Source organism: Drosophila simulans, chromosome 3L (assembly GCF_016746395.2).
Source record: "Drosophila simulans strain w501 chromosome 3L, Prin_Dsim_3.1, whole genome shotgun sequence".
Lineage (NCBI taxonomy): Eukaryota > Metazoa > Arthropoda > Insecta > Diptera > Drosophilidae > Drosophila > Drosophila simulans.
This window is the reverse complement of record NC_052522.2, coordinates 8,042,531-8,070,113: the sequence shown is the minus strand read 5'-3', so window position 1 is coordinate 8,070,113 and position 27,583 is coordinate 8,042,531. Positions and strand designations below refer to the sequence as shown.

At 45.6% G+C, this 27,583-nt stretch overlaps 9 protein-coding genes and 1 long non-coding RNA gene across 18 annotated transcripts; 4 read left to right on the top strand and 6 right to left on the bottom strand.

The window, feature by feature from the left end:
- Positions 1-78: 78 nt before the first annotated feature.
- Positions 79-2,606, bottom strand: LOC120284844. Its single transcript, XR_005544102.2, has 2 exons — positions 1,916-2,606; positions 79-1,378 (listed from the first exon to the last, which is right to left on the bottom strand). It is a non-coding gene; the product is annotated as an uncharacterized LOC120284844 (long non-coding RNA).
- A 2,372-nt stretch (positions 2,607-4,978) lies between these two features.
- On the bottom strand, positions 4,979-5,642 carry LOC6737235 (vitelline membrane protein Vm26Ab). The gene is made up of 2 exons (XM_002084039.3): positions 5,482-5,642; positions 4,979-5,416 (listed from the first exon to the last, which is right to left on the bottom strand). The coding sequence occupies exons 1-2, from the start codon at positions 5,488-5,490 to the stop codon at positions 5,042-5,044; spliced, it is 384 nt and encodes a 127-aa protein (XP_002084075.3). The 5' UTR covers positions 5,491-5,642; the 3' UTR covers positions 4,979-5,041.
- Positions 5,643-5,916: 274 nt separating this feature from the next.
- On the top strand, positions 5,917-7,326 carry LOC6737234. Its single transcript, XM_016169964.3, has one exon. The coding sequence runs from the start codon at positions 6,080-6,082 to the stop codon at positions 7,235-7,237; it is 1,158 nt and encodes a 385-aa protein (XP_016030945.1). The 5' UTR covers positions 5,917-6,079; the 3' UTR covers positions 7,238-7,326.
- Positions 7,327-8,854: 1,528 nt separating this feature from the next.
- On the bottom strand, positions 8,855-10,166 carry LOC6737233 (probable deoxyhypusine synthase). 2 transcript variants are annotated; one of them, XM_002084037.4, is made up of 2 exons: positions 9,857-10,164; positions 8,855-9,798 (listed from the first exon to the last, which is right to left on the bottom strand). In XM_002084037.4, the coding sequence occupies exons 1-2, from the start codon at positions 10,046-10,048 to the stop codon at positions 8,884-8,886; spliced, it is 1,107 nt and encodes a 368-aa protein (XP_002084073.1). In that variant the 5' UTR covers positions 10,049-10,164; the 3' UTR covers positions 8,855-8,883. The 2 variants fall into 2 exon arrangements, with proteins under 2 accessions (XP_002084073.1, XP_016030944.1); XM_016171080.3 differs by having other exon boundaries at positions 9,611-9,787; positions 9,857-10,166.
- A 271-nt stretch (positions 10,167-10,437) lies between these two features.
- Positions 10,438-11,873, top strand: LOC6737232 (nedd8-conjugating enzyme UbcE2M). 2 transcript variants are annotated; one of them, XM_016169967.3, is made up of 4 exons: positions 10,438-10,594; positions 10,671-10,850; positions 10,930-11,231; positions 11,523-11,873. In XM_016169967.3, exons 2-4 carry the CDS (start codon positions 10,751-10,753, stop codon positions 11,664-11,666), a joined length of 546 nt encoding a protein of 181 aa, XP_016030943.1. In that variant the 5' UTR covers positions 10,438-10,594; positions 10,671-10,750; the 3' UTR covers positions 11,667-11,873. The 2 variants fall into 2 exon arrangements, with proteins under 2 accessions (XP_016030943.1, XP_016030941.1); XM_016169965.3 differs by having other exon boundaries at positions 10,492-10,594; positions 10,668-10,850.
- On the bottom strand, positions 11,832-17,164 carry LOC6737230 (mediator of RNA polymerase II transcription subunit 24). The gene is made up of 7 exons (XM_002084034.4): positions 16,934-17,164; positions 15,139-15,225; positions 14,923-15,080; positions 14,011-14,853; positions 13,580-13,940; positions 12,696-13,513; positions 11,832-12,555 (listed from the first exon to the last, which is right to left on the bottom strand). The coding sequence occupies exons 1-7, from the start codon at positions 17,021-17,023 to the stop codon at positions 11,931-11,933; spliced, it is 2,982 nt and encodes a 993-aa protein (XP_002084070.1). The 5' UTR covers positions 17,024-17,164; the 3' UTR covers positions 11,832-11,930.
- LOC6737231 (dnaJ homolog subfamily A member 3, mitochondrial) lies at positions 15,267-16,892 on the top strand. Its single transcript, XM_002084035.4, has 2 exons — positions 15,267-15,990; positions 16,086-16,892. The coding sequence occupies exons 1-2, from the start codon at positions 15,396-15,398 to the stop codon at positions 16,838-16,840; spliced, it is 1,350 nt and encodes a 449-aa protein (XP_002084071.2). The 5' UTR covers positions 15,267-15,395; the 3' UTR covers positions 16,841-16,892.
- Positions 17,165-17,697: 533 nt separating the features above from the next.
- LOC6737229 (WD repeat domain phosphoinositide-interacting protein 2) lies at positions 17,698-21,441 on the bottom strand. Of its 6 annotated transcripts, none has more exons than XM_016171078.3 (6): positions 21,199-21,441; positions 20,843-20,940; positions 19,866-20,633; positions 18,996-19,154; positions 18,458-18,585; positions 17,698-18,376 (listed from the first exon to the last, which is right to left on the bottom strand). In XM_016171078.3, the coding sequence occupies exons 2-6, from the start codon at positions 20,911-20,913 to the stop codon at positions 18,159-18,161; spliced, it is 1,344 nt and encodes a 447-aa protein (XP_016030939.1). In that variant the 5' UTR covers positions 20,914-20,940; positions 21,199-21,441; the 3' UTR covers positions 17,698-18,158. The 6 variants fall into 6 exon arrangements, with proteins under 6 accessions (XP_016030939.1, XP_016030937.1, XP_016030936.1 ...); XM_016171076.3 differs by having other exon boundaries at positions 21,224-21,441; XM_016171075.2 differs by lacking the exon at positions 21,199-21,441 and adding an exon at positions 21,017-21,154.
- A 275-nt stretch (positions 21,442-21,716) lies between these two features.
- On the top strand, positions 21,717-25,219 carry LOC6737228 (steroid hormone receptor ERR2). Of its 2 annotated transcripts, none has more exons than XM_016169968.3 (3): positions 21,717-22,237; positions 23,369-23,921; positions 23,978-25,219. In XM_016169968.3, the coding sequence occupies exons 2-3, from the start codon at positions 23,382-23,384 to the stop codon at positions 24,887-24,889; spliced, it is 1,452 nt and encodes a 483-aa protein (XP_016030933.1). In that variant the 5' UTR covers positions 21,717-22,237; positions 23,369-23,381; the 3' UTR covers positions 24,890-25,219. The 2 variants fall into 2 exon arrangements, with proteins under 2 accessions (XP_016030933.1, XP_002084068.2); XM_002084032.4 differs by lacking the exon at positions 21,717-22,237 and adding an exon at positions 22,729-22,849.
- On the bottom strand, positions 25,032-27,496 carry LOC6737227 (UDP-glucuronic acid decarboxylase 1). Its single transcript, XM_002084031.4, has 3 exons — positions 26,691-27,496; positions 26,444-26,625; positions 25,032-26,152 (listed from the first exon to the last, which is right to left on the bottom strand). Exons 1-3 carry the CDS (start codon positions 27,331-27,333, stop codon positions 25,652-25,654), a joined length of 1,326 nt encoding a protein of 441 aa, XP_002084067.1. The 5' UTR covers positions 27,334-27,496; the 3' UTR covers positions 25,032-25,651.
- Positions 27,497-27,583: the final 87 nt, after the last annotated feature.

The window sequence follows — 27,583 nt, the reverse complement described above, 5'->3', positions numbered from 1 at the left end:
TTTGCTCCACTTGCCATCATGCAGTCATCCGTTTTTCAACTTACAGATGGGAGCCAAACAATAGTTTCCCTAAATAAGGAGTCTTAAATACACATTTCCTTTACTTTTTATAGCCTTAAAAATATGCGAAACCAAAGAAAAAACAAACTTAAGTTAACATACGTTTTATTTTATCTGAAAAGTGAAGATCTTGGTAACTGTAATAATTGTACTTCACATGCTTGAAAAACAGAGATATAAAATATATTACATGATAGTCTTAAGGTAGTGCCCCTGCTTTCCTGGTCACCACTGTGGTGTGACCCATTTTCAAGTCTGCGATGGAGGGCAACTCAGCCGGAGCTTACCTGGTTATTGCGGCAAGTGCCAATATTTGCCTTTTGATGCGAGTGGCAAAGAATATAAGGGGGGTGTATAGTGTTGTCGAAGGAGCGGGATTGGGCCCAAAAGTCAAGTGGGGGAGTAGGACCCGGTGGGAGTGCCTGCCAACTGACACAGTTTGTTTAGGCTTTAAGGCGGTCGGTCCTTGGATTTGGGTCACAGATTGCCTGGGACAAAGGAGGCAAAGGAATGGGATGGGGGGAGGGTTCTGTCGCCGGAAAGCGAAAGTTATGCACATATTGAGTTCAAGCTTTAAGGGGAATGTGCCAGTACCCAATTTCTTGCCGCTTTCAGCTTTTTGAGTGCGGTTTCAGTTCCGTTCCTGGCCCTTTTCCATTTTCGTGCATTTCTCTAACCGCATCTGCAGCAAAGAGCATGACAGATGTGCATGATATAGCGATGTGGCGGAGGCGAACGTAGGAGGGGGATGTGGCACTGGATACGGACGCGGATGTGGTGAGGTTGTGGATGTGGATGTGGATGTGGATGAGGGGAGGAGCCGCCAAACCTCTAGCACTTAACGCGAATTTTTGGATGATTTTTTAAGCAACTTGTCGTTGGCTTGGAAATGCCATTACCGACATGCATCATGCATATGGATGATTGTGCTTGTTTTTTCTGGGCCCCATCACCATTTCCATTCTCCGATGGCTTTGGTTTAGCCAGATGGAGTACGAAGCATGATTGCCGGATGGCAAGAATTCAATATGAGCTTTTAGAGCGTCTTTAAAAAGTTAGCAACTAGTTTGCCGCTGAAATTTGCATGTTAACCAGACCTGAAACGCTGAAATGTTTTCATAAATGATGATGAAGAGCGGCAGCTGCGAGCATAAAAACCCTGATTAACTTTCGTTGCCAGCAAATTTAAAATATTTTATCAAAACAATTGTTTTTGTGTTAAATGAAAAGTAAACGCAAGTCCATTAACTTACAATTACAAGCTAACAATCATTTAAAACAAGCAAACTGGATGTTTAAAGTTCCATTAGTCAATGCCCTGCAATAGAGTAAAACCAAATGCTAAAAATGTTTGCTAATATAAGTGTAATTTAAATAAAATATATTTAAGTTTTAGAAAGACTTGAATACTCTAAAACACGTTTTAATTTCGAATTTGCTTTAACATTTTTAATAACCATCCTTCTGATTTTAAGAGCACTTATCAACAATTCAGTAGAAGCACTAAAGAATTACATTTTTTGTAATATTCTTTGACGAACTTTTCCCTTACCCAGCAGCTCATATTTTATTAATCAATTCAACTTTGTCGCCAAAAATTATGAAAATTCCCCCAGATGCTGCGTTGAAAGCAGAAGTTGACAATGAGTGCCGAGGAAGGCCAAAAGTGTCAGAAGTTAAAACAACACTTTTATTGACTTTTACGTAATGCCTTCCTTAGGGTTTTCTCTTTCCTTTTTTTTTTTTTTTGGTTTGGGACTGGCACTCTGGATTATACAAATTAATGAAAAAACTTGTGGGCGTTAGCCTGTCCGAATAGAATATACACACATATATATAACGCAAAAATATTTACTTTTCATAAGGCGAATGAAGACAGGACTTGGAGCAGGAGGTCCTTGAGGTCGTATTAAAAAATTGCCAACAGCAGCCGGTGGGAACCGTTGTTTCCGCTGGCAAATGAGTTTACGAGCGTGTCGTCGTGTCCTGGCTGCTTTGTTTATGCTGCATATTAAATAAATTTGACATCCGCCACGGCAAGTCCTGCGGCTCTGGTTTTCGTCTTCGGAGTGGTTGTGGCAACTTTGCTTGTTGACAATAAAATAACATTTTGCACTCACTTAGCCCAGCTGGGCTTTTACCCACTTCTCTGGCCAAACTTGCCACTTGCCACCATTCGAGAGTTTTAATGAAAAAACTTTTGCCCACTGCCAAGCATATGAAAATCGTTCATATTTTTGGTCCGGAAATTGGCATGCAATAGAGTTGATTTCGGTGCGCAATTTATTGTATTTACATACAAATTTACATACATACATAAATATATACGAGAACGAGTATGTCTGCGTTTGTACGAAGGCGGCTTCATTAAAATGTACACTTGATCATTGCTTGAATTTCTTGTGCAAACTTTCCTTGGAGGAGCGTGCAAGGATGTGGCATAACAATATTACGCATACGCAACGTGAGCCGAGCTGAACTAAGGCTGTTGCTCCATCGGAAGCCCAATGGTAGCTGGTAGCTGGTAGCTGATTGTCAGCCGCTCGTGGCATTGTAAATCAATCAATAAAACGCCAGGGCAAGTCAATCGTAAGGAATTTTACGCAACACACAATCAAACGCATATTGCTTTCAACACACTGTGCAAAGAGTTTAAACCCAAGTTGGTTGGCTAGCTAACTGAATTATGAAAAAATAACTCAACTGGTGAAGTGTTAGGTTATTTAAAATAAATAGTTTTAATAATTAAACTACCCTTTTATAAGTGTGTTGCCAAAGTAATCGACTGTGTATCACATGAATTATTTCAGTTGTAGTTATAATTGAATTCCTTGGACATTTAATGTGATCCAATTAAATAAGTGGCAAGTGGGCGCCAATTTAAAACTGCTAATTGACCCTATTTGAAATTGCCCAGCTCGATTTTCCTGCAGTGTGCGAAATTGTGAAATTCTATGCGCAATATTGAAGCAGCTGCTCATACTTTAGCTAACATTCCATTCCGATGGAGAGTCAATCGGACCAACTGACGGACGGACAATCGATTATTTGCAGAGTGCGAAATAAAACGTCAAATGAAATAAAACAGGACGGGCTGAAATGCACGAAAAATATATAGAAATGTATTTGCCATATACCCATGGCGGTATGTACGATATGGATGGCTATGCTTTGGCACTGGCTCCTGGCATCGGATTCCTTCGGTCGAACGGCAATTTAATTTCAATTTCTCCGTTGCCAGGCTGCACTCACTGTGACTTTCTCCATCTCCGATTTCCGATTATTTATGGTGCAATAAAAAAAAAATATATATGTACACGTATATACTACAACCAGGAGAGGCAGCAACTTTGCATTAGCATAGCAACAATATTTACCGACTCTTTTGTCCTTGCCACAATTTTGTTGCGAAATTTCATTATGAACGGATGTCGCTTAAGTGCACATTGAATTCAATTAGAGCCCGACAACCCATGCAATTCTACGTACAAGCTCTCGCAGAATCCGGGTAGTTTGTGGATGTGCGGGCATATCTAAGGATTCAAACCTGCCAATTGAAAATTGAATTAAAAAATATTTCGCACACACACTCGCACTCCGCAAACATGTCCGGTTACGTGTCCTTCTCAGGAACAGGACACAGAAAACCGCAGTCAGTTGTTGGCTCTGTGAGAGTGTGTGCGATTCGGATTGGAATGCGCTACATTAAGAAGTCAATCCTTCCGTGTGCAAATAGAGCTATTCCTGCTGGGAATTCGGTATCCGTGCTCAGGGCACCTTGTACGTCTCAAGTTCGTGTACCTGGAAAGGAGCTTCTTCTTGAAGAGCTCTTGGAAATATATATTGTACAGCCATATCTCTTCCACAGTTTAAATTATCACAGCATAAAGTTATAATTATCTTTCACTTATCTTCGATATTAAATTATTTGACACCTAAATAAATAGATTTACTCGTTATTAGATATCCTTGTGACATTATTTGCCCACTGCATTGTACCTAACCGGTTTAATTGCACCGCAGTCATCCATCCAGAAAATACTTAAGAGATATATATCCGCAAGTACGACCCAGTCGCTTCTGAGATTCCATTCCCCTGGGCCATCTTTGTTTAATGTGTCTACATAATAGCGTTCACCGGCTTCCATCTGGCTGCATGTTGCTGGATTCTTTCTTTCCGCCTCTAAATTTGGTCTGGGCCTGGCCAAGATGCTGTGCGAGCGTTTCCTGCATCCTGTCGTTTCCTGTGCCCCGCCAGACCAGCGATCCACCCCCGAAACCCCAGCATCCAGCTGCTCCTGCGCTTGCCTCTGCCAGTGCTGCGGTGGCCATTATTTCCTGTATTTAATTGCACTACTCTCGGCTGCGGTTTTGTGCTACATTTGTTGCCGCCTGCAGCCGACCAAGGACTATAATGTACTTTGGCTAACCATCCGGGCAGTGCAGTCCTTTCGGGTCCCAGGACCTCGCCCATATACTTCTTCTTTCCTTTTTGAGCTGATTGTCGTTTGCCGGCTTCTTCTTTGTGACGTATTTGTTGGTCACTTTGCAGAGGCAGTCATCAAATGATTTATACTTTAATAAGCGTGCTCGGGACATGCAGAGAAATTAGATGTGGCCACAGGAGGCGCCTCCACTCCACTTTCACCCACCTCCATCGTCCTGATGACATTTTTCTTTGACGCTCGCAAGAGGAATTTGCGCAATTTATGAGAGGCAGGCGGGCTGAAGAAATACCAAAGCAGCATTCGAGAAATTAATAAGGAAGTTGGAAGCGATGGCAGTTGGCTCCTCGCAGGTATTTCCGGTATTTGTGCCATTAAGGCAAACGAAAGGCAGCGAAAGGTGACAAAAATGCACGGAAGCTCAGACCCCGCGATTATTAAGGGGTTAAAAGGTGGAGTGAAACCATAGCGAGTGGATTCTAAAATCATGTATTTAAAAATTTGTCATTGAGGCGTAGGATTCACAGTCCATGGAATTACTTCTTCAGCAGCAGAGGAGCGGCAGCGGTGGCCACATAGGGAGAGCTGTAGGCCAGGGGCGAGGTGTAGGCGGCGGCGTAGGGCGTGGCAAGTCGGGTGTAGGGAGCAGCGATGGGAGCGGCATAGGCAGCGGCCACTGGAGCGGTATAAGCGGCGGCAACGGGAGCGGTGTAGGCGGCGGTGTAGGCAGCTGGGAAGGCGGCGCTGTGGGCCACCGAGTGGGCGGTGTAGCTGGAGGCGTAGGGAGCCACGTAGGCGGCACTGCCCACCACAGCCGGAGCGGTGTAGGCCAGAGGAGCGGCGGCCAGAGGAGCCACAAGTCCGGGCTTGGCAGCAGCCACGGCCACAACAGCGAAGAAGCAGACGGCGAGCTATAGACGGAAGTAATCCTTAATGGGTAAGTCCTTTAAATCCTTAAGATAATCAATGAACTTACGAATTTCATGTTGATTGTTGATTGGTTTTTGTGTTTGGTTGTAGTGACTACTTGGAGCTGTAAGCTTGGTTTGATGTCGAGTTAACCCAGCTGGCCAGCTTATATACAAACCACTTGGTCATCCGGCGAAGGCCGCGCTTACACATGCAGCTGTCGTCGCCGACATGGCAGCACAACGTCTTTGACTCCGATCCAACTTACTGGCCAGTTGAAGACGTTGTTGCTCCACACGCACACTTGTCACGTGCGGGCCAAATTCGTAAAGGGCATTGCCGGGTTTCCTAGACCCGAACGACCTTCAGCGAAATCGGTTTCAGTTACTCTACTCAATTAAAATCAGAATTCTTGCAGCATGCTTCATAATTAGTGCAGCTTAAAACAGAAAATCGACACAAAAACTAAGTTAATTATCAAATTACTATCATTTGGTATCCAAAAATGTAGAACCCGTAAATTTTGACATAGCAGCATGTTTTCTATAAATTTGTAACATTTTCGATCAACTGTTCGTTTTCCGCCTATCACAAAATTCTAAGCCACAAAAATATAAAAGAAATTAAAATTTAAATTTTAAAAACCTACAAGAAAGCATTCAAAAATGACTCAGTTAAGCGAGATCGCCCTGGACAGCCACTTTGCCTCCCAGCTGCGCAGCCTGCAGTCGTATTCCAAGGAGCACCCTGTCAGCCAAGATGACCACGACATTAGCCAGCGTTGGATGCAGCACTTCCAAAACGCCAAGGGTTTGGACAAATTCGCCCGCAACTGCATGCTGCTGATGATGTTCGATCAGTTGCGAGATCTTGGCCACTTGAGCAAACCCTTCACCGATCTTAAGAACTTGATTCGCCCCATGGACGATTTGCTGAACGAGTACCATGGGACGACCACTATGGAGGAGGGGCAGCTGTCGCCGGTTGAAGATATCCAGGACTCGGACACCAATGTCTCCAACTATGGCAGTGGCAGTAGTGGTTTCTCCCCTGGGACGCCCTATCCCATTTCCACGAACGAGTTCGAGAGCATTAAGCGGTCTAACCAGGATCTGCTTAAGGAAATCGACTCGCTGCACTCTCGCACGGTGGAAACGGAAAAGCTGTACCTTAGCAAGAGCCAAATTCTGGAGAAGCAGATTGCCGAGAAGTCGGCGGTGGCCAAAACGAAACTTCCTCAGGAGGGTATCTATCAATCCTGCCGTGCGGCCTGCCAGCTTCTGAAAAATTGGCCAGGCGAGTCAGTGCGACTCAATTTTCTGGCCACCTGCCTGGAGCCCTTTCTGCAGAACGATATGATCACCAGTTTGCAGGTCTCCGAGTTGGATCTCAGTTTGGAGAATACTCTGAATGCCATGGTGAAACGGGCCTGCTCGCGAAGGGACGAAAATGTGCGCATGCTATATGACCATATTTTGTGCCAGGAAAAGAACGACCTGAAGGAGAAGGAGGACAAGGTGCGACGATTACAGGAATCCACGAGGCTGGAGCGCCAAAGATTGCGAGCTCTAGCCGAGGACTTGAAGCGGCGAGAGAATTTCATTTGGAGGCACCAGGCCGTCGCCACACTGGCAATTGCAGGACTTTCCTCCAATGACCAACGCAGTCCCAGTTCCACTAACTTAAAGTGTGAGTCATGTCTTAAAGAAATGTCCATTAGGAAAGGACATATGGATCCCATAGGCAGGAGCAGCAAAGGTGATGTCGTGGATCTAGAAAAGTTATCAGACGCACTGAGCGATTTGTCCATAGACAAATGGTAATCCTCTAGCGACAACCGCAGGCAGCACATTTATATATATATATATTTTTTTATTTTCTTGTTGGCATCAATAAATCGTTGAGTTGCTTTTAAAACTTACGCCCCTCTCACTTTTCACCGCCTGCGCCCCTGTCAACGGCAAAACTTTTAATGTAGTTTTAATTTTCTCGTAATCACGAAGAGAAGTTGGCTGTAGTCCTGGAAAGTCGGCAATCATCTACGCACTTCCACCGCGAGAAATGTTTGGTTTTAAGCCTATAATTAAGATTTTTAATTTCCACAGGTTATATAAACTGTTTAGATTACAATTTTATAAAAATAATAGAACATATATAATATGTTTAATTTTCCTCAGTGTAGTGACCATTTCTTCATCCTGCCAGGATGGGAAAAGAAAACGCAGCCAGAAACAACAAAGTAGGAAGCACAGCAACAGCTTTGTTCGTAATTAGTTTTTAAGCGCTTCGAAAGAGTATGTGGTGGCGGATATATATATCCTAAGTGGGCCCAAATAGAGTGTGTGTGTGTGCGTGGGTGTGTTGTGGCCATGGTTATGACAACATGCAGTTAAGCACTTCTTAACGACGGCTGACTGCCGATAATGGCCTTTTGCTAAGTAAGTGCAATTGATTTTCTTGGCAGCGAACATACATAAGTTTAAGAGAAATAAATTAATTTTTATGCCACATTATTATCCAGTATTAATTGGATTTTTAATTTTCATAATACGCAAAGGAAAACTTTTAAAAGCGAAACATCTCACGCCGTCTTAAAATAGCGTATAAATTTCGAAAATTTGATTAAGCCAGCATTTCTTGCCATGCGTACGCCAAAGCACATACATAATAGTTTTTCCTCGCCGCAGTCCCAAAAAACCATTCATTTTCCAAGAAAGCCAGGCAAAAGTCGCAGAAAAAGTTGTTAGCAGTCGGGAAAAAGTTGTCAAAGAAAATGCAGTGCCTCTGCAATCCCCAAAACTTTCAGCCAGTCCATTTTTCGCAACTGCATCCTGACAATAGCTCAAAATATGTAGCTCCAACTGTCGAAGCAGCCGGAACGGAGGGGACAAAATGTAAGTGTGCGAAAAAGTTTCCGCATGGCTTTAATGATGCGTGCAGACAAGCCAAAGTTTGGTTGGCCAAAAGGGAGAAAATTGAGAAAATTTTTTGAGGAAGTGACGGAAGCCGAGCGCTTACATTAGTGGCATAAAATTAATGACAAATTTTGTGGGCTTATGCGGATGCACTGTTCCGTGGCGGACGATTTCCTGCCAGCGAGAGCGAACTTCGCAAACAATTATGGCCAGAAGTGAGGGAATATAGCATCTGTGACCGCCGGTAAAAGCTGCATTTTTGCAGCACTAAAGCGATTCCAGCAGCAGAACCACCATTACGGCGGAATGTGAATGGCCCACTGGAGGTGCCGGAGTGCAATGCTGTTGCCGGTGGTGTTTATCACTTGCAGCCAACAACTCCGACGACGCTTAATGGCTTCCTGCCCGGACAGTTTGCATCTGGGCGGGGCATAACACTTCGGGGACTTCCATTCCGGACTCGCAATACGACCCATCTGCGGCCCAACCATTCCTTAATAAGTTACATCTGTACATTTGCGTTGATTGCGTTGTCCTTATTTTCTCGTATATATTTACACTTGGTTAGTCTCTCGGGGCAGCTCTTTACCGGCGCAGTGATGCCGCTTGGCGAACGTTTCACCCACAAGCAATGGAAAGACCAAGCTAGCCTCGGCATACACCTTAACAGGGGTGGCATCCTTCCTGATCTTGCCCCAGGATATAGCCTCGTCCGGCCGAGCGCCGCTATCGCTGCCGTCAAACTCCGAGGCGGTATTGATGAACACTGAGTAGTCCGCTCCATTCCGCATCAGATTGGCATTACAAATGTGATGCTTGATGACGCCGCCGCCCACGATGATCATCCCGCTATTGACCGCCTTGACAGCCATTGTGTTGAGCCTCCGCAGATCGGATAGAATGTCCACCACGAGTCCAGGTTGTCGAAAGGAGTGAAAGTACATCATGTCGCCCAGACTGCCATCTGTCAAGGCGGGACAAAAGACTGGTATTTGATTCTTGGCAGCCCAATAGTAGATGGAACTGGGATCTCCAATTCGTTCGCCCAGCCGATGAATAATCTTCGAAGGCGACCAGATAGTTCCCTGGGATTTCTGCTCCTCCAGCATCTCGTCCAGCAGCGGCATCACCCAGTCCTCGAACTTACAGTAATTATCGTTTGGCACCAGAAGGTTGCCAATTCTGTTGATTCCACGCTCGCGGAGATCCCTACCGCTCAGCTCAAATGAACCCATGAAAGTGGGAGCCAAGCACTTGATGAAGTCCTCCTCGACGCCGCCGGCTGTGGTCACAATGCAGTCTATCATACGGTGCTCGGCCAGAAAGCGTATGGTCTCTCGCAGTCCGGACGAAACCAAGTTGGATGTGTAGCCCAGAAATACGGTGCACTTGCTCCTTCGACGGATGAAGTCGTCTGTTTCATGACTGTCTATTTGGTCCGCTTCCAAAGGCTGGTCCCTGCAATCCAGCTGCCAGTGTTAGGGGTTTGTAACATATCGGAGTTTCGTATTAAAGTTACTAACTTACCATTCTGTTGATTTCACGAATGGCCAGCCCAAGATTCGTGGCCTGAAACCCGGTGGTCACATAGGACTCGAAGAGCTTACTGTAGTCTAAGCCTTCGTTGAAATCGTAGCCACTAACTTGGGGCGTGTTCTCCGCCAGAGCCTCGCTGCGCTTCAGCACAGCATCCTTAGCCACCGCTGGCTCCGTCGACATGGTCAGAAAAATTCAAAATAATTCAAAATAAACAGCTCAAGGGGAGCCCAATCGTACTGCATTAATCAACATGTGCTGGTTAAGGCAGCCCTGGTTTTCGATAGAGATGTGGTTTGCGACGTAGCTAACTAGCTAAAAAATATTTTTATAAATTTATGTTCAAAGTTCAACGCAGTTATGGAACGAAGATAGAAAAAACAGCCATTAAAGACCTCCGCGTTTAATTTAAATATCTTTAATATATATATTTCAAAAAAATTACTATTAACGATAATTTTTTAATTTATTACTACACCGGTTGTGTGTCGAAAATTTAGATTTTGAAATTTTCTTGAGCAATGGTAATAATTTTGTAAGCATTGGAAGTATCCAAACTTGGCTTGAATCCCGCTGAATCCGAAGTCCGCTTACCAGCACTACGCAACAACTATCGATCAGACTGTTATCGGTTGCAACCATCGATTACTTACACATATCGCTGGGCAGAAACAAGGAAAGGATAGAAAGCACTCGAAGTGATTTTTTACATCAGATCTATTGTTAACGGTAGGCCAAACATTCAGTGAAACAATTGCCCGTAAACCATTGACATTCCCAACAATGCAACCTGCCCCATAAGCAGCAACAGCCCCCAGAGAGCCAGAAACTTTCGAGCACAGTCAAACGCAGAAAACGAAACGCCAGCGAGACGAGGACGCCAAGATGATTAAACTATTCACGCTTAAGCAGCAGAAGAAAGACGGCGAGCAAAAGGGCAGTCAGCAGAAGAAAGCTTCTGCCGCCCAGCTGCGCATACAGAAAGGTAGTCTCCAATCCAGCACCTGGTACGACCAACTCGCGCTTATTACTTATGCATCTTGGGCTGCTTTCATCCCCCCCAGATATTAACGAACTGAACCTGCCAAACACTTGCGCCACAGACTTTCCCGATCCCAATGACTTGCTCAACTTCAAGCTTATCATCTCGCCCGACGAGGGCTTCTACAGAGACGGGCGCTTCGTGTTCAATTTCCGCGTCGGATCCAACTATCCGCACGAGCCGCCCAAGGTGAAGTGCGCCACCCAGGTGTACCATCCCAATATTGACCTGGATGGCAACGTCTGCCTCAACATTCTGCGCGAGGACTGGAACCCAGTGCTGAACATCAACTCCATCGTCTATGGCTTGCAGTTTCTATTCCTGGTTTGTATTTCGAGATTTGTGTTCTTTTAGAGGCTATACGCTTTGTTCCATAAGTCTTGATCAACAGCCACAGTTTTCAAGTTACAATTGAGTTTGTATGTCTTGTTATGTGAACAATTGATTTCTAATTCTGCTTAATTGAATGCCCACTGAAATAATTACAGTATAAATGTTTAGATTATTAACGAAAACAAACAAAAAATCATGATATAGTTATTTAAACCACTTAACGATCATTATTTATGTTTTTGTTATTACACAGTATTACTAATCCAAATCAACTGCTTCCAGGAACCCAATCCCGAGGATCCGCTCAACAAGGAGGCGGCCGACGTCCTGCAGACCAACCGCCGTCAGTTCGAGAACAATGTAAAGAAGGCGATGCGCGGAGGTTGTGTGGGCGAGACCTACTTCGAGTGCTGTCTGCTCAAGTGATATAGGGAATCGCAAGGTCTCTTACTTTAAGCCTGTCCATACACCTCTCCCTACACCCGCTAACTGAAGAAGATGAAGCAAAACACAGACGAACATCGGCGACAACAAATTATTGTAATAAACGAAAGCAAAATCCACTGCGTGCAAAGAAGAAGCCGAGTCAAGTCACCAATTTCTAGTTTTTAATACAATTCATTTAGCAATTTCGCCCACCCGTCTCTTAATCATAATCGGCATACCCAATGTGGCAATCCTCCAAATCCCTCACAGATGAATGCTGTGCCTGGCCATCTGCATATTTCGCCACAGGCAAAGATCAGACACAGCGGATAGTCTTCCTGCCTGGATTCGCAGATCGTATAGTCTGCTGATGAGACCCACTTTTATGTCGTCGGTGACCAAAACTTTCAGGAGCTGTTGCACCAGGCCGTTGGGCAGCAAGCGCAGGACGGGAGCGACCCTCTCCCCACCGCATTCCACCAGCAGCGAGATGAACTGATAAACAAAAACGGCCTTTGGCGACAGTTCATCTCCACTGACAAACTGCAGGAACACTGCGAAAATGTGCTGCACGCTTGTCTGTAGTGGTTCTCTTAGAGTAAGCGGCGTAGTCCGCAGTTCAGATGTGGAAGTGGAGCCCAATAAAGCTGCGAGGCCAGCTCCGGTTGTAGTGTCCGTAAAGTCGCTGGAGTTGTCGCTGCCATCGCCAATCACCTTGCGCACTTTGGCTGCATTGGCCGCCAGTTCCTCCTCATCGTGAGATCTCGACCGCTTCTTCATGGCCGTCAAAGCCGAAGTTCCATTTCCTTTGCGGCTCTCCAGGCAGGAAATAATACAATAAACACAGAGGCGGGCCAGTACCAGGGATTGGGGCTCATTAATGTCCTCACTAGAAAAAAAGATTGCCAAATTGTGAGTACGAGTTCAATCATAGAAGTTTAAATTTTTACATCCTTTCTTGCTAAATCGATTCGATTTGTAGATAATAAATAAATGAAATAATATACAGAAGAAAATATTGGTATTTACCCTTGTCGTCGCAGTATAAGTGGAGCCACCACGTACTGCAGCAACGCCTCAGTGGTCTTCTCAATGTCGAGGTGCATCACAGCAAACACAACGTCCATGGTTCGCGACATATCCCTTGTGTACTTGCAGGCCAGCAGTTGCTCCACCAACTGCGTGGACAGCCACGCCGCGCCGCCGGCTAGCAGAAGCGACTCCAATGACTGAGCGGCGCGAACGGGCAGGTGACCAGCATCGACTACTGTTCGCCACACCTCCCGAAACTGCTCGACCAGCGGGGAATGTGAAATGAGGCGGGATTTGGTACTTGGAGCAGGATGCACATCGTGTTGCATTTTTCTGATAATCTGATAGGACAGAGCTAGTCGCTCCTTGGCGTTTTCCTGGCTGGAAAGCTCTTCGCTGGTCAACGGAGCCAGAAACTGCTGAATCATGTTTAGTGGTTTCAGAAGTTCCGTTTCTTTCACCGAATACATGTAGGCGCACAGAAAACTAGTGGCGCAAACGGAAAAGCTGAAAAGTCTTCTCTTAATATTGTCCAGAATACTTTTAACGTCCGCCGAGGATAGCGTTTCCTGCTCCCAAGCTATTAGCACATGATGAAGCACTCCGGGCAGATTAAGGCAAGTCTCCTGCCAACTTAAGTTGTTTGCCTTCAGTTGTGCTGCCTCTGGTTTACTGAAGCTAAGCAATAGCTCGTCGACAATACTGTCATCACAGAGGGCGAGAATTTGACGCGGATTCTTAAGCTTATTTCTTTCCACCATGCACTCACGCACCCATTTCTCAAAAAATGAGTCACCACGCTCAGATAAGACCACCTGAAATAAACAAGAATTCATTAAAATTGCAGCGTAATAATAAAGTTATTAGGGGGTTTTACGTACATCGGATCCATAGGTCTGCACAATGCTAGTCAGCATTAGGAAGGAAACATCAAACAGCGTGGACCGGATGACGCACAGCTTGCCCAGCTCGCCCGGCACCGGCTTGGAGTTCTCATTGCACTGGATCAGACGCGATACGAATGTCTTGAGGCGTCCCTCGACGGTAGCCACTGAAAGAATCAACTCGAAACTGTTGCCCACCGGCACCTGGCAAAGGACATTCACCATGTCCTGCACCTTGTTGGTGCACAGCGTCTTTAGTACTCCGGAAAGCGGAACCTCTGCGCGCTTGATGAAGTTTATATTGGAGGGTGTCTGTTGGCCATTGTCGCATTTTTTGAGTAATTGAGAGGCGGCTTCCCTGGAAGAAGAGTTCGTTTTAAATCACATAATTAAGATGGGTGTACAAAATGCATGATCTCTCGACTAACCTTTGACTGGCAAACTTCTTCACGTGGACATCATTGACTAGTTGTTGCTTGGTCCAGTCATTCAAAAGGAACTCGATCATATTGCACGAGCACTTGGTATCCATGAAGTCCAGCAGCAGATTGTCCTCGATGAGCAGTTCCAAAGCCTCCACCAACTCGGGTATGTAATCGGCCGGTGGTGGTTGCTCCCCGGGAATCCGTTGCAGGGCGTGCAATTGCTTAATGATGTGCGGCATTTTAAAGAACATAAAGGCACCCCACATTGTGTCAGGACTTGTATCCGCAACATTGCTCAGCGTGAGGAATCCAGCACGGATGATTTCGTAGAAGAGGCGTGTATTGGAGTATTTCTTTAATCGTTGCAGCATCTGCAACTCAGCCACGTAGTAGCTGGTGTCCTTGCACGGATTGAGCAGCACTTCCACCGCCAGTAAGGGTTGCACGCAGCACGAGATCTTCTCGAGTGTTGGCGGCGGATTAAGTGTCTGCATTTCAAGATGCTTCGCTTCTATAAAGGCCAACTGCTGCAATTGCTGCTCCACTTGTGGTGCGTTTAGCGTAAAGTTTGAGTTCGTCAACGATCCCTTGATGGTAGCGTACTTATCCCGAATCCGTCCACATATTTCGAGCTCTTCGTGACAGCCCACGTACAGCATAGACAGCAGAAACTGCTGCTGGCTAAGCCGATCTATCACCACGCAGGTCTGGTCCAGCATGTATGATTGCTCAGCGCTAATCTCGCCATACAGTTCATAGTGCTGCACAGTTCTGGCGAAGATTTGGAGCAGCCAGTACACCAAGTGGACGACGGAACTCGGTAAAACCGCTTCCTCAGATTTTATTCTGGAAATAGGAATGAGCAATTATGTTTACTCCTGCTTTTTAAAGACTTATAAAACTAAAAGGACTTACCGGCAGGTAACGCCATCCACGATGCTGGCCAGGAATTCAAGTAGCGCTGTAATGCAATATACGCGCTCCAATTTGTCATATTTAGCAATGCACCGAAGGACAGCAGCGTGAGAAACGAGATGGGCGCACAGTGAGTGCTTCAGGTAGTTAAGAACCAACTGAAAGGCATAAATTACAATTTAGAAAACAATCTAAATAATCAAATCAACTACGCACCGGATTTGCCGTGGAACCAATGAGTGCCTGCTGCATCAGACAGTCCGCCAGATTGTATACATCTCCACTGACTCCTCTCGGGAGCACCTGAAATAGTAATCACGGGAGGGACAATAATGAAACATTTTCTTTTCCTGTCAAACTTTAACACAATATCTGGGTCACAACCCCATAAAATAAACAGAAACAGAACAACATAAAAATCTAGTTAGGATTTCCACTTATACATAGTTGCATATTTCGTTACGCGATAAGAAATGTTTCGTTTAAAATTATTTCGCAGTCGTGGAGACGTATTAGGCACTTTATTCAGCGGAGCTGCAACGGATGGCTGCAGGAGGACGGCACATTTCCTGGAGTTGGACCGCGCTCCCGCTGTCGCAGCCTGCTGGATCTGTATGCGATTTATCAGTCAATATCAGTTCAGGACCACGAAACCGGCCTACTATCCAGATCGCCAGCGGGAAGCGAAGCGAACGTCACCGGGAGCCACGCCTCAACAGGTGTCATCTCCGGCTGTTAAGTACCCGCAAAGCCGTGGCATGCCCAAGGACTACTACTATAAAGTGTTGGGCGTCAACAGGCACGCCACCATCCAGCAAATCAGATCGGCTTTCTATGCGCTGGCCAAGCGCTATCATCCCGACTCCACGCACTCGGAACAAAAGTTGAAGCACTTCCAGGAGCTGTCCAACGCCTATAACATTCTAACCGATGAGACGAAGCGCTTGGAGTACGATCAGCTGGGCGGGATTAAGGATGAGCGCGCTTTTCTGGAACAGGCGGGCAATCCCTTGAATGTGGGCCTCGAGGAGGCCAAGAAGTTCGATTCGGATAAGACGACAAATGATGGTAAGCAGACGGATTTCAGATTCATCACACACCATTTCACTTTTCACTATATCACTATATCACGATATGAACACGATACTTGAATCGCCATCTAGAGATCAACAAACTGAAGAGTAACGAGTTCGATCTGCCACTTGACTTCCTTGAGGCGACAGTGGGATGCAAGAAGCGGATAGAGCTGCGCTACCTGCGGAAGTGCGAGACCTGCAAGGGCAAGTCGCAATTGATGGCGCATCGGGATGTGGGCAAGGAACCCTGTCGGCGATGCAATGGAACTGGAAAGGTCATGACCAAAACGCCAACCTTCTCATCGGTGAACACATGCACGCAGTGCAAGGGCAAGCGATTTACAAATCGCAACGACTGCGAAACCTGTTCGAATCGGGGATTTGTAGTGTCCAGCGTGGACGTAATGGTCTCGGTGCCTTCAGGATCGCGGGACGGAGATGTGGTGAACCTTATTAATCCGGAAACCAAGCAGCAGGTCACCTACCGCTTGTCGGTGCCGTCTAGCGACTATTTCCGTCGCGTTGGCAATGACATTCTAAGCGACAAGCACCTAAACATCTCGGAGGCCATCCTGGGCGGATCCTTTCACATACGGGGTCTGTACGAAACCGTGGAGCTGCGTGTGGAGCCGGGCACCCAATCACACACCCAGGTGGTGCTCAATGGCAAGGGGGTGCGCTCCAAGGAGGCCGTGGGCAACCACATCGTCACGCTGAAGGTGCGTATACCCCGGAATCTCTCCGTAAAGCAGCGCCAACTGGTTTTGGCCCTGTCCCAGGCAGAGGATCCGGTTTTCGAGCCCAAGACCAAAAGCACGGAGACGGGCAACTTGAACCCCTAAAATTCTCAATGTACAGGCCTCATTGCATTTACAATATATTGGTAAACACGAATATTGATTGTTCGGTGTGTTAATTTGCTTGGGTTGCCTTGCCTTTTTTATGTTGATGCCCCACTGGGAGTCCGTCCAGCGCTCGCGCCACGCCACATAGATGAGCTGGAGGATCTTGTTGTTCTCCTTCATCTCGCGCTTCCGTGGAAGTAATATAACTTTTACTTTTCTCGTATTTCACGCAATTTATTTAATTTAATCCTAATATATTTTTTAGCACCGCTCAGTGTGACCGCTGAAACTTTCATAAATTATACCAAAAGTGTACCATCATTTTCCCATCCCACAGTGTTGAAAAACACACAATTTAAAAATTGTTCGCCAATTGTAAATATTTCGAAAATTTTGTTTTTGCCACGAGGAATTTAGCCAAATAAAGAAAATAATATTATAATATATTTTTAGATATCGAAAAGGCAAAAAAATGTTTAATTCAAATAATTTATTGAATACAATAAAGTAGCGTATGAGTTTCGTTTGTAAACTGTTTTTTTCATTTTAAACATTATGTTCTAAAATATTTGACTTTGTACAAAATATATTCTATTTATATATGCCGAAAATTGTTCCTCCATTGCACTCTCCGATTTTTCGAATTTCATTTCACTCATCGTGTCGCTAGCTGAATGTTTAATTTTAAATTGAAGATTTAATATATATATATATAGGTGTGGTGTACGTGCTTAATCCAAGATATTTCGATATGATTAAACCATAGCTAGGCGAGAACTTTACATACAAATCGAGTTCGGTGGATTGTCAAGGGATGAGGGCGCGAGGACTGGTAAAATAAAAAAATTAAGAACTAATTTGCAAAGGCCGTTTATTTTGTATAAAAAGCTGGCAACTCAAATATCAAAGCGAATCTGTAAATCCGTCTAAATTATTAATTAACAACTAACTTAGGAGTGTATGACAAAAGCATTTCACATTCCAATGGCAGCGCCAGGAACGGGGGCTTAGAACTAAAAAAATGTTTTGGGTAGGGAGAGGCCGCACAAAGGAATATTGGCTGGTACAAAACGAGGAAGAATCATCGCTGACAACGTTAAGAGCTAAATTAAGTCTATGACCTATTTATTTACTTAAATACGCTTGACGCCACAGAGCCACCGTCGTTAAATCATCATCATTATCGCCGCCGCCGTCGCCAGCCGCCAGTCGCCAAGCATCATTGCAATCACTTTAGCATCATCGTCCTTATTACTTTGAGGAGTGAGTTTCGTTTACCATCGCTGCATCTCTCATTTTTGATCATTGCCCTTGTCTAATCGGATGAGGGTCCCAAGGGATCGTCACCCTTCACGGCCGACGCATAGGAGCTACTTGGTTTGTCGACACCACCGGTAACAGAAACAGCCGACTTGCCATCACCGCCACTTCCACCAGTGCCTGCTCCGGCCGCACCTGCACTGCTCGGCGGAACTCCAGCTGCTCCGCCAATGCTCACGCCACTGTTCAGGCCTAGAGTTTGAGGTGAATCAACTAGAGAATTTGTTTCGATTGTGGGTTTGGTTGGGATGTGTGTAAGTGTGAAGTGTGTGCGAGAAGCGAACAGTTAAGCACCTTTGATATCCATAGCATAGTGGTCCTCCAGCCGCAGGTCGTGCCTCTTTATTAGCTGACACTCTGCGCCCTCGACGGTGGGAATGGAATACACGTACAAGTACCCATCCTGCGAGGCAATCAGCAGTCTACAAATGCAATAGAATGGACCGTTAATTAGAACTTGAAATAGAGGCGAGGATAATCAGTTTATAGTTCAATTTGCACGTGACTCAATTATTGTTTTATAAATCCATATCAAAAATAGGTTGCTCTTGCAAAGAGCATATTAAGTACATTTCAACAGAGTACAGGGAAATTCAAAAATTTTTAACCCATATAAAGCCAGATAAAGTAGGTAGTGTAAATGATTTACGCGGAACAAGGGCATTGGTTTCTAGAACTCAAAATCCCTACCTAAGGTATTAAGCTCGCATAAAATTGTAGTTTTTCGAAATCCTTTATAACTAGGTAGAATTTTATGGCTTTTTCGTTTTTCCCGTGAGTTCTTCGTTGCAAATTGAACTGAAAACAAAACTGCGATCCGAGCTAGACTCACCTTAGCTGCTTTTGTATCGTGGTAATGGCGCACATCCTGCGCACTCCCGCCTCCGGCAGAGTGACCGAGGCGAAGGCACGGCCTTGGCTAAACACGTCGGTCACCTGCGTGGGCAGGTAGCTGGTGACCGTTTTGCTCAAGAATCTAAAAAACGAGTAACTTGCATGAGAGAGTAGATATGGTGAGTGGTTGAGTAGTTGTGGTTGTTGTTGTTGAGGTGGTTGGTTGGTACGTGTTTGGTGGATTCGCAAAATGAAAGAAAAGAAAAATATATAAATGTCAAGTGCCACACGAGAAATAGAAAAAAAATCAAAAATTCCTAAGTCCTGTACAAAAAAAGATACTTTGATCTGGGCTGGTTTTCATCAAAATCGCTGTTCAAAATGATGTCGGCAGTTCTGTATTGGCATTTTGGTTCTCTCTTGCTTGACTTTAATTTACAAATAATATTTAGTTGAGAAACCCTTGAATGATTTCATTTTAGACACAAGGCTTTAGTATAAAACCCAATTCTTTTAAATACGTTAAAAATGAGAGGACTACATGTGTACATATGAATGGATCAGTGTGGTCAATGAAAATAATAGTTGAAATGGATCCAGAACGATTTCTATCTTACTAAACCAGATGGGAAAAGGTTCTTGGAACTGAACAGATGTGACATTTAATATTAATAATTCGACGAAAGCCGTGGATGATAACATATGGGTTTGGTTTTAAACATAGGAGTCGGGAGGTAATAGCGATTATGTACAGAACACCCACACCTTAATAGTTGACCATAAGCCATAACTGCATCGAGCAGAAAGTACAACAATCTACAAAAGCTACAAAAGATAAGTTGATTTATCCGAATCCAACACCGCTTACCCCATCCAGTCATCGCTCGACTGCTTGCTGCCATGGCCTTCGGCCGTTTCCGTGGCACTGCGATCCAGCCGGAAGATGTGAACCGTCTCGGTGTTGGAGCTGGACACCAGATACTCGGCGCACGTGCTAAACGACAGCGAAACGATGGACACACAGCGCTTTAGTCCCCGTCGCAGTTCAAAGAGTCGACTGCCATCCTGGGAGCTGAAGACTCGGATCACCGTGCCACGCTCACTGGCCGTAGCTATTTCCGTGCCCGAGGGACTAAAGGCCAATGCCGCCAGTGGTGTGTCGTGGGCGGGAATCATGGTCTTGGCGTGCAAGTTGATGGCATCAAAGATCTGTACCTCGCCAGCAGTCACGCTGCCCGGATAGGCCAAATAGCAGTGCTCCGAGGACGAGGAGAGGGCGCAAAGACCCTGCGGATTGCACGGTGTGTCGCGTATGGTGTGCACCACCTTCATGTCCTGGATATTGTGGATATACAATGACTCCTCCAGGCACACAATCAATCGCTCGCGATTGAGCTTTACGGCCAGTATTGTGTTTGCATACGAGTAGTTGCAGATCTCGCTCTGCTTCTTAAAGTGGCACACCTTGAGCTTGCGTGGTGCTCGCTGGGAAACTATGGCCACCAGGGAGCTCTCGAACAGACGCTCGATGAGGAACAGTTCATCGCTTTTCGTGTGGTAGATCTTGTCCAGGGTCGAGTCCACGGAGCCCAGGCTGTACAGGCTGTAGCCTCCACTGGTGGCCACGGCCAGGGAACTGAAAGGGTGGAAAGTGTGAGTGGGTTAGCAAGTAGTAGGTGGTGTTAAGAATTTTAATTCGCTTCGCAGAAACTATGACTCATATAGTTTGTAAACTAAATTAATAGCAATTTATAGCAATTATATACAAACATAAGCATAAGTAGAACAAATATTACTGGCACAACTTTATCATCGTTCCCTTAGCCAGTGTGCACTGTAACTTACGTTATATTCTGGTTGAAGTTGACGAACACTTCGCCCGCATCCACATCGGTCCGCCCGAGCAGGCTCATCATGGTTTCTTTGTGGGAGGGGCTGGGGTCCTGCAACAGATTGGACGTAAATCGTTAGCTATATCGGTCTGATCGGCCAGGGAAATGTGTTGATCTCGCGATTTACCGATGGCGCATTACGGAATGGCGAATGGCGCAAACAAAGCGTGGGCCAAAGCAGTAAATATATGTTAATAAATACAATAACAAACTTTGCACTAGTGTGTGTACACTTTTTGGGGCTGCTGATAAAAGCAACAACAACAAACAAAACACACACACACCCAGACGCTTGCGAAATGTACATACGTGACTGGGAATCGTTTATTTGTACCTATTTGTATCGCTAACACCTCTGCCTCGGCCCTATCAATATACGCAGGACACCGCTGTTGACTAGTGGTTGGCTGCAAGGCGTTTATTTAACTGAATCCACGTAATGTTTAATGATATTTGGATTTCTTGTCGCGCAATTGTTTTTGCTCTGTTTTGCACACACACCAGCACCCACACAAAGGCAAGTGGAACAGCAACAGAGCTGAGCGAACCAGGGAGTGCGAATCGAGGACAGAGTTGCACGCGCCAGTGCTGGAAAAGGCAGCGACTGCTCCGAAGTTGCCTAACTTTAGAAATCATTCACTTGCATTAAGGATAAGCAGCTACCATTAAACTAATAAAACTAAATGACATTGTTAGTTATTTTAGAGTACAACATTATGTAAATGAGTATATAAATTATTGTAATTTTTATTTGAAAAAATAAATAAGTCTGTAAATTAATTTTGGCAGTGTTATAGTTCCGAAAAGCGAACCACCAAGTCGTGAGCACGAGCCAGCAGCATCCCTGGCTCCCCGAAGGTGTTCAGTGTTTGCCAGCCCTGGTCAGGTCTTGTTCACCAAAAAAGAAAATAAAATTACATTTCAATCTTTCCAATATGCAAATATCTGCGCGAAAACCAGCGAGAACAGCATGCTCACACTAAAGAGCCCCCAAACAATGTGACTCGTATCCGCGCACAGTGACGTTTCGTGCCTTGCCCGAGTGCCAAATCCAAATCCCAATCCAGACGCACAAAATCGATGCAGATGCTGTCTGCATTCTCATAGAAAGTGCAACTGAATCCCCCATGGTCGCCAAAAGCCACGATGCCCAGCAAAAATGACCAGTGAATAAACAATAAAGACTCGAGCATCAAAAAATGCAGAGAAACGAATACAGAAGCAATAACAAGAAGGTGCTCAACTCGGACCAAAACAAGTACTACATGCAAACGGTCGAGGAGGCCGATATGTATTGACGTTGTTACAGTGGAGCTGATTACACAAAAGATCCTCAGAACGATTTTATGTAAGTATGTAAACAGAGGCGGACAGGCCCACCTTGGGCCGCAATCACAATCTCCTGGCTTTGGCTTCCCTCGGGCTGATAAGAGCAGAGTGCTTAGTGCTGCTTATCTTTCATCTGCAACCTGGCCGATGTCGTCCGCCGTCTACTTACTACACCACTACTGCCCCCCATTGTCTTTGCCAGCGCGCGTTTTATACCCTGCCACCGAGTTGTCTGGGTGCAGCAACCCACGAGTTGTAGGAACTATACGATAGTAAGGATATTTGACCATTTCCAGACAGACAGATTATGTATATTGTATATGACTAGTCTAAATATAGACTCGTGTTCAGTGCCTAGCTGATAATGAGGTCAGAGTGCTGGCATTCCAATTGGTTGCCTATTGGTAGGGTATTTAAGCTTCGCTTCCACCACTGTCCATTTCCGATTTTAATTTACTTCGCTTTTGCCTAATCAATGTCAGCACTGTGCGTCGTGATTTGTAGTACCTTCAGCTGGAAGGTACTCCACGCACAGTGCTGTTATCGCACTCACGGCGCGCGGTTCGGTTTTTAGTTCATTTCTGTCCCGTACTTTTCCACGACCACCGATGAAGTTCTACGCGGGAGAAGGGTAAGCTATCGAGCTTGCATACGTTCACTTGTGGATCGGGGATCGCATTCGAATTGCACTGGGCGGACCGCCGTTTGTTTTGGTTTTTGCGCGGCTTAATTACAATTACATTTTGCATTCATTAAGAATTCCGTGACCAGGTTTCATGCGACTGGCCCAGCACTGTGGGCTCCACTGGGACTACTCATTCATAAGTACAGATAACAGCGTTGGCATTGTGAAGTACCCGATTTTAGGTTCAATGTTTACCACTGTGCATCGCGTTCTATTTGACATTAAAGTAAAGCGATCTTTATCGCGGTGATTTGGCGAAATTGAACGTTTTTCCCACATTTCAACTCTTTACTTGTTCATTCCTCGCCGCATTTTGGGTTTATCCTCATATGGTACAATATCGTTTATCCTTAGCCTTGTATCTCGAATCCTCTATCTAATCTCTTCTTGAAGTTCAAATCAAAGGCTTTAACTTGTTGAAACATATTGCTTATCTTATCCGCAACTCTTTTTTTTCTCGCCCAGCCAAGGCACGAACATGTCCGACGGCGTCAGCATCTTGCACATCAAACAGGAGGTGGACACTCCATCGGCCTCCTGCTTCAGTCCCAGCTCCAAGTCAACGGCCACGCAGAGTGGCACAAACGGCCTGAAATCCTCGCCCTCGGTTTCGCCGGAAAGGCAGCTCTGCAGCTCGACGACCTCACTTTCCTGCGATTTGCACAATGTATCCTTAAGCAATGATGGCGATAGTTTGAAGGGAAGTGGTACAAGTGGCGGCAATGGCGGAGGTGGTGGTACGAGTGGTGGAAATGCGAACAATGCGAGTGCCGGAACTGGATCGGGATCCGTCAGGGACGAGCTTCGTCGATTGTGTTTGGTTTGTGGCGATGTGGCCAGTGGATTCCACTATGGTGTGGCGAGCTGTGAGGCTTGCAAAGCGTTCTTTAAACGCACCATCCAAGGCAACATCGAGTACACGTGTCCGGCAAACAACGAGTGTGAGATTAACAAGCGGAGACGGAAGGCCTGCCAAGCGTGTCGCTTCCAGAAATGTCTACTAATGGGCATGCTCAAGGTAATTTCATAGTCCAGAGTTGAAGTTCCTAAACTCTAATTGCTTTGACTTTTCAGGAGGGTGTGCGTTTGGATCGAGTTCGTGGAGGACGGCAAAAGTACCGAAGGAATCCTGTATCAAACTCTTACCAGACTATGCAGCTGCTCTACCAATCCAACACCACCTCGCTGTGCGATGTCAAGATTCTTGAGGTGCTTAATTCCTATGAGCCGGATGCCTTGAGCGTCCAAACGCCGCCACCGCAAGTGCACACGACTAGCATAACTAATGATGAGGCCTCATCCTCCTCGGGCAGCATAAAACTGGAGTCCAGCGTTGGAGTTACGCCCAATGGGACTTGCATTTTCCAAAACAACAATAACAATGATCCCAATGAGATACTAAGCGTCCTTAGTGATATTTACGACAAGGAACTGGTCAGCGTCATTGGCTGGGCCAAGCAGATACCTGGCTTTATAGATCTGCCACTTAACGACCAGATGAAGCTGCTCCAGGTGTCTTGGGCAGAGATCCTGACGCTCCAGCTGACCTTCCGGTCTCTGCCGTTCAATGGCAAGCTCTGCTTCGCCACGGATGTCTGGATGGATGAGCATTTGGCCAAGGAGTGCGGTTACACGGAGTTCTACTACCACTGTGTCCAGATTGCACAGCGCATGGAAAGAATATCGCCCCGGAGGGAGGAGTACTACTTGCTAAAGGCGCTCCTGCTGGCCAACTGCGACATTCTGCTGGATGATCAGAGTTCCCTGCGCGCATTTCGTGATACGATTCTCAATTCTCTAAACGATGTGGTCTACTTGCTCCGTCATTCGTCGGCCGTGTCGCATCAGCAACAATTGCTGCTCCTGCTGCCTTCGCTGCGGCAGGCGGATGATATCCTGCGAAGATTTTGGCGTGGAATCGCACGCGATGAAGTCATTACCATGAAGAAACTGTTCCTCGAGATGCTCGAGCCGCTGGCCAGGTGAAAAGGATTATTCGGGCGCCCAATCTAGTTGATCTAGCTGATAAGCAAAGGTGCAAATATAGTCTTAGGTATATATGGATGTATACTAGAGTAGATTAAGCGTAGGATAAGCCATGTATATAAATAGTAAAATACTTGTCGGGTAAGATTAGTTCGCAGAAAAAAATCTCTTTTTTAATGGTCTACCAACTACAGCAACTGGAAAATCCTACTTATCTTCTAGAATCGGGGTGTGCTTACACTGGTTAAAGGCGCAGATAGGTGTTATGTGTCTAAATTTGTGAGTCACAGATCTTCATTAATTTGTTCAATTCTCACTGGTTGTGATATATGTATATGCCCCAAACTTCTAATGATTCTAATGGGAATTTGTGGGTTCTTTTGAAATACGATTGAAGTTATAATACAATGGATTATACTGTTTCTAAATGGCATGTAACCCAATGATTCTGTGTCTATGTGGTACACATGCGGTCAAAAATGAGAAACATCAAATAAACATTTTGTATCTGATGTTTCCATACTCCCTAACTTCTGTATTCTTTCAAATTCAAATTAGTTTTCTAGGTTTCACTGCATTTGATCGCATTTATACATCACTATTCCCTAATCCGTGCATAGGCTGATATATCGCAAAAAATGAACCATGACAAAGGTATTCTGCGGTCCTAAGGGCTTACAATTAGTGCTAACGATGGTCATATTTACATTTGCAGACTAGAGACGTTCCATCATCACCAATTAGAGCTAGACCCAATTAATGTTACGGTGTATGTGTATCAAAGTACTTGTTGGAGCTTTCCTGAAAGCGATCGCTACGCGCCAATTCGTTGCGGAAGTAGGAGATTGTTCGCTGGAGTCCAGTCTCTAGGGGAACCTTTGGCTCCCAGTGGAGCAACTGGCGGGCTCGAGTTATGTCCGGTTTTCTGCGCTGCGGATCATCTTCCATCGCCTTCGATTGCTTTATCACACTGGGCCCGCCGACCAGTTGCTTGATGATCTCCGCAAATTCGCCGATTGTCTGCTCCACGGGATTGCCTAAATTCACCGGTTGTGTGTAGTTTGATGCCATTAGGGCTATCATTCCGTCCACCAGATCCGAAACATACTGAAAGGAGCGAGTTTGTTTACCATTTCCATACACCGTAATGGTTTCATTCCTCAGCGCCTGAAGTATAAAGTTCGACACTACTCGTCCATCGTTCATATGCATCCTGGGTCCATAAGTGTTAAAGATGCGCGCCACTCGCACTTGCACCTTCTCCTGTTGATATAGATACATTTAGAGAGCAATTAATTTGACTGCCTGATAGCTGGCCAAGATCAAAAAATGTGGTGGTCAGTGCTCGTGCTTGGAAATCTTATCTCGCGTCAGCCAACCGAGCGGAACATCAATTAATGGCATTCCAATTGAGAACATTTAATGCTCAACTAGCTATCGAAACAGGAAAAATCTGCCACATTTCTGGATCTCAGCTAGTTTAATGTTTTTTTTTTCGATCTGGCTTAGGAATGTAGCTCTCCAAAAATGTTTATATATTGTTAAAGGTATTACCTGCTTGGCATACGCATAGCTCAGCGTCTCGGAGACACGCTTTCCCTCGTCATAACAGGCCCTCGGTCCAATAGGGTTTACATGGCCCCAGTAAGTTTCCGGCTGAGGATGCACCGTGGGATCGCCGTACACTTCGGAAGTGCTGGCTATCAAAACCTTGGCCATAACGCGCTTGGCCAGACCTTTCAAAAAAGATATATTCGTTATTCGTTCCTTATATTCTTTGAATGAGATTATAAATACTTACCCAGTACATTAATGGTGCCCATGGTGTTGGTCTTGATGGTCTTCACCGGATTGTACATGTAGTGCGGTGGCGAGGCTGGCGATGCCAAGTGGTAGATCTCATCGATCTCGATGAAAAGCGGATTCACTATGTCGTGGTGGATGAGCTCGAAGTTCTCGTGCCCCAGCCAGTGCTCGACATTTCGCTTGCGTCCCGTAAAGAAATTGTCCACCACGATGACCTCGTGCCCCTGGACCATCAGATCGTCGACCAAGTGGGAGCCCACGAAGCCAGCTCCTCCGGTAATTAGTATGCGTTTGCGATTCTTATAGTTCAGGTATTTAACCTTCGGATACTTGCGCGGTGTGCTGGTCTGGAGGCTACGAACTTGTTCCTCCAATCTGGCCAAATGCTCCCTTGTGCGCTGGAGTTCGGCCTTTTGTTCTCGAATAAGAGAGCTCTGCTCCTCGTACGCCATCTGAAGGCTCCTTTGTAGCGGACTCTCCGTGGGCGGCCATTTGGCCTGAACCTCCTCGCCGCCGGGAACGGAAAGGACGGCCTTTCCGCTTGGGCAGAAGCTGGCCATTCGGTAAAGGTAGACCAGGAGCAGGAGGAGCAGCGAGATGGCTGCTACGATCTTCAGGCGCTTCTTGGTGGCAGTCATCGTCGTTTGTGGGTTGTGTGCTGCGGGGTTCCAGTGCTTATCAGCAACTGATATCGCCACATTGCATTCTCGTTCGGCTTTGGAAACTATATAAACAATACAATTGCGTTATCAGGAGGTGTCAGAGTGGCCAGGTGGCTCAAACGGAATCTCTAAATGGAATAATAGTCTAACGCAAGGGAAAAGCTGCCGCCTAATTTTAAAATCTACATCAATGGCATTAACAGGCGAACATTTTGATTTTGGATTA